Source organism: Echinops telfairi, unplaced genomic scaffold, assembly GCF_000313985.2.
Source record: "Echinops telfairi isolate 266 unplaced genomic scaffold, ASM31398v2 ScPeMD7_23;HRSCAF=83, whole genome shotgun sequence".
NCBI lineage: Eukaryota > Metazoa > Chordata > Mammalia > Afrosoricida > Tenrecidae > Echinops > Echinops telfairi.
The window spans coordinates 28,142,924-28,147,605 of NW_022103920.1; the positions used below are offsets into that span (position 1 = coordinate 28,142,924).

Consider the following 4,682-nt stretch of genomic DNA (forward strand, 5'->3'; position numbering starts at 1 on the left):
CAAAACACACCACCAAGTGGCGAACTGGAAGAAGTGCAGTCTCCTCCACAGGGACGCTGGATGACCAGGTGGGGTCTGCAGACCTCGCCACAGGCCACCAAGTTGGGGGGAGTGGGGGGCTGGCATTCAGCATCAGCAGTGTGGATAGGTCGATTTACTAAGTACTGGTGTAAACAGCTAGGTCAGAATTCTAACTCAACTCCTCAGCTCCAAAATCCCAGCTCTGCTGCCGGCGCTTCCCTGAGCTTAGAGATCCTGAAACGATTTCGCTACACTGCACACGATTGTCTCAGGTGGTGGTTCTCTCTGCTAAATTGGGTGGCAGCGTTAAGGTTTTGGTTTTAAGAAGGCCCGGTTTGTCTTGGGTTTCCTTTGCAATGCCTTTACAAAGACTAGTTTTCTAATCGCTCTTTCCCTGGGCCGTGTGCCATCACTGACTCCAGAGGGCAGAGTGGAACTGACCCAGACTGTAATCTCGATGGAAGCAGATCCTCGGGCGTGTGCTCCTGAGGAGATTCTGATCGTGTTTGAATCGCCTGATCTTCCGTGAGTAGCCGGCTGCTCAGCCACTGGTCACCAGTCTCCTCACATGTGTCTATAAACCTGCCCAGGCTAAGGCTTGTAGAAAACCAATGTGCCTGTTTTATCATCTCTCTCAAATAACCATATGATGAAGAAAAGTGAACTCACTTACAATCAACGACCCACTAACGGCGATTAGATGTCTTTCAGTTGCTCCTCTGTGCATACATGGAAATGATTTCATTTTTTATAAAACTGAGCACATTCTGTATAAAAAATGCACCAGTCAATATTTGGGCTACTTTTCTATAGAGCTGTCAGCTTTCTCGGCCTTCTAAAGCACCAGGCGCAGTGAGCCCAGCCGATGGGTGAGCAGTGGAGACACCTGCCTTGTGGACGTCTAGGCAGTTGGTTCAGACGACCAAGCCCCTGTCCTCCACTGCTATTATAGGAAAGAGAAATGGGAAGAAGGGGGAACTCGGGTTGACACCCTAGCACTACCAATAGTTGCTGTGTGACTGTCAACAAAGCAGTAATCCAAATCAGGGGTCCTCAAACTTTTTAAACAGGGGGCCAGTTCACTGTCCCTCAGACTGTTGGAGGGTCGGACTATAGTTTAAAAAAAAACTATGAACAAATTCCTATGCACACTGGACGAGTCAGCTGCTAAGCAGGACAGGCAGCAGCAGCAAAAACACCCGGTGGGCCGGGTAAATGTCCTCAGCGGGCCGCATGTGGCCCGCGGGCCATAGTTTGAGGACCTCTGATCTAAATGGGTCTGTTTCAGCGCTTGAGAAATGGAGACCGGTCTTCCCCGTCCTGCCTGACTCAGAACGTTCTCTGGAGTCAACGGATGACGGAAATACCAACCCACAGTAACCTCCCCAGTTACACGGTTGCCGGTCAGGGGCCTGCGTGTTCTGCAGGGCACCGGACCACCGGCGCTCACAGTTCGTTTCTAAAATTGTATGTCCTAACTCTGGTTCCTAACACTGAAAAGCCACATCACTTTTTTTGGTGGGGGTCTGCTCCCCCCAGGAGGACACAGAATTTAATTGGCTGGAGCCCCAAGCACCTGATTTTCACAGGTGCCTCCTTCAGTGGTTCTGCGTCGTTGTATGCACTAAATGCAGACCTATCCTTGACTGCCTTGTCCAATGGTTTTATGTCTAAAAACATACTTCTTTTTGTCCTGAATGTTTTCCCCATAAGATTTGAGGTGATATGGTCCTTCCCCTTGGTTAGCCGATGGCATTATGGGCAACTCATTTCCAAACAGAATGGCCTGTTCTTCCTCACAGAATTTTTTCACTGCGCTCTGGCTATGCGATTCCGAGTGTGGTGTTTCTACACTGCGCCCCAGCCAAACCCCCTCAGTCTCTGTTCTTGGGCCTTTCCACGGCGTGGTAACTCAGATGAATCATATCAACTGGATGAGCATTCATTACTAGATTGTCAAGATGCCAACCTACAAATATGTTCTTATTTTGTGAGCCACTTGGCCCGTTTAATATTTTTATATAGCTAACAAAAGGTGCAGCCTCTCACGCTCAACCTGGCTAGGCCTTCTCTTTCTTTCTTGAGCTTAAATACAAATTCCTTCTGCCTCTGCTGGTTAGAATTGTACACACACACACACACACACACACACTATAGTAAGTCTACATGCATACAACAGCCAACATACATACAAACTGCAATAAGCCTACATACATACATACAGCAATAAGTCCAAGGCAGAGGGGCTCAGATGCACCCCCACACCTGTCTTGAGTGCGTGCAGTCCCGGGGGCTAGCGGGGCTGACACACAGCTCCTGCTTGTCCTTTGGTGTTATGGGTATGTGCCCACACTTTGAAACGACCGAACCAATCCCTGCTCAAAACACACTCTTCCTCCTAATCACCTTGGCTAGCTGCATTGGAAAGGGTTCACGCTAAAGAAGTGCTTACGCCTGTTCTGACTCACCTACAAGTAGCACTTAGAGACAGAAGTGGGAACCCATCTGGTGTGGCCTGGGGACTGCCTGGACAGTTGCTGGCCCTGGTCAGCACAGGGAGGGGAGGGTGGACGCATCAGTTAAATCGATCTCCCTCAAGTTAGAATGCTCAATTGTATATACGGACCTGGGATTAATTCTCTGATGAAATCTATTTCCCAACAACTAGACAAAAACCTTCCCGTCACTTTTGAGTCCCATCCCTATCAATTCACCATCACGCCATCCCATTGTGCTGTTCCTGCCTCCCACAGGCCACCCCACCCTTCCCTCACCCCACTTCGATTCTGCACCAACTCAAATGAGCCCCGGGTTCCGGAAGGACAGGGAAAGGGAGGCGCCCAAGGCCGCCTACATGGAAAAGGAAGCGGCCAAGATAAAGAGAGCAAAAGGGGTTAAAGACATTCCTCTGTCAGCCGGATCTGAAGGAGGCGAAGGAGACGGAGTGAGCAGGAGTCTTATATGAGGGATTGGGTCCCTCCTGAGAGGTTACACATTCACACAGACGCAAACGCTGCACCCTGCATTTGCTTTGCTTAACCCGAGGACAGCCAGGCGCCAGTGCACACAGCGTCCAATATCCTGAAGCCTTGCGCTGTCTCTGGTACCCCACCTCCTCTGCAAGTCTCACCATTCAGCCTTCCTCACACCGCGTCCCTTGCTTACAGCACTGTCCTAGTTCTTCAAGGTTCCCTTCAAGTCTGATCTGAATCCTTCGTTTAGCCATGGCGACTCCGTCCTGTACACTGCTCCCTTCTGACACTGGCTGGGCTGCCCCTCTGGCCATGCATTTCTTTGTTCAGGGGCAGGGACCATCTCACCCACTGCCAGAGCTGCTTCTAGCGACACAGCCAAAAAGGAGTTGTTGGTCATGAGCACATCCACTGCCTGCGGTCATCGAGCCAGGGTGGAACTACCCCAAAGGGTTTCCAAGCTGTATAGCGTTAGAGAAGTAGAATGTCAACACTTTTTCTTGACGGGCAGCTAGTGGGTTCGAACCTCTGACGTTTTAGTTAGCAGCTGAGCACTTAAGCCCTGGGTCATTAGGGGCGTCTCCACAGTACCACTCAGATTTATGTAGTTCTACAGCCAGCCAGCAGGCATGCAACCATTACAAACCACTGGTACACCTCTCCCCCAGCTCCGGTGTGGAAGCACGCCTGCTGCTCCTTTGTGTATGGCCCATCTGCTCCTTTGCGTATGGTCATTGCCTTGTGCAGGGCGATGTGGCTCATTAGCCAGCCCTCTAAGACAGGCCATCAAGAGGTGGTAATCAGAGCCTGGTCTGAGAACCAGTCCCATGCTAATGATTTCCATGATGCCAAAGGTCTCCAAAGAGGCTTTTCAGGGTGGTAGATGCTTCCCTCCCTGCCCTAACAATCCTGGCTTCCAACTGCCCACTCAATGGAGCCTGCCTTCTCGAGCTGCAGCAACGGCACCGCCAGCACCATGACCACCACCGATGGGGAGCCCTCGGCCAGAGTGACCAGCTGTCTCTTGGAAAAGAGGCATAGCAGACCAACGGGCGGGCTCGTCTTGGGCTTCGTATGCACGTCTTGGGGACTCATCATGGGCACTGGGGGAATAACGGTCTTAGCACTTTTTACCAGGCGCTTATGAAACATTTCAAATAAAGACAATTACTTACTGCCTTCCCACGTACAGTGCAAAAGATTCAGAGCCCCTTCCACCCTCTTCCAGTGGGAGAGATGAAAGAAGGCATAGGCTATTGCTTCACTGTCTCCTCGCTTCAGGATATGTTCTGGGGGCAGGATTAAGCTTTTCATTTCTAGTAGGTACTGAAATACAAAAAGGCAGGAGACAGATAGGTTAATACACAGCAATTTGGAATTCAACACTGAAAATAAGAGAGAGGTTAGTGTCTCTAAAGCCATCGCTGCTCAGTATTTCATCAAACCTGCCACCTCATTACGTCGTTTGAAGGCAGTTCCTAACAGATCCGGCCATCCAGAGTTTGCTGCTGACAGATGATTAGCCTTGTTCTAGTTCCCTACAGTGGAGATCAGAGACTTGTAGTTTATGAGACTCCAATCAAAGACACACACACACACACACACACACACACACACACACACACACACACACACACACCATAAAACACCTCTCTATCGCTCATGGAAAGGTAGCAGCCACCCAGGGAT

At 50.3% G+C, this 4,682-nt stretch overlaps 1 protein-coding gene across 3 annotated transcripts in view; it reads right to left on the reverse strand.

Annotated features, from left to right (window-relative positions):
• Window positions 1-4,682, reverse strand: part of ST7 (suppression of tumorigenicity 7) — a 212,503-nt gene that overhangs the window by 14,936 nt on the left and 192,885 nt on the right. Inside the window, exon 12 of one of the 3 annotated variants that reach the window (XM_045288752.1) lies at window positions 4,184-4,319. In XM_045288752.1, the coding sequence (XP_045144687.1) occupies window positions 4,184-4,319 (136 nt within the window). Of the gene's footprint in view, window positions 1-4,168; window positions 4,320-4,682 lie in introns of those variants that run through there. The other 2 variants (XM_004707768.4, XM_045288753.1) reach the window with 2 other exon arrangements.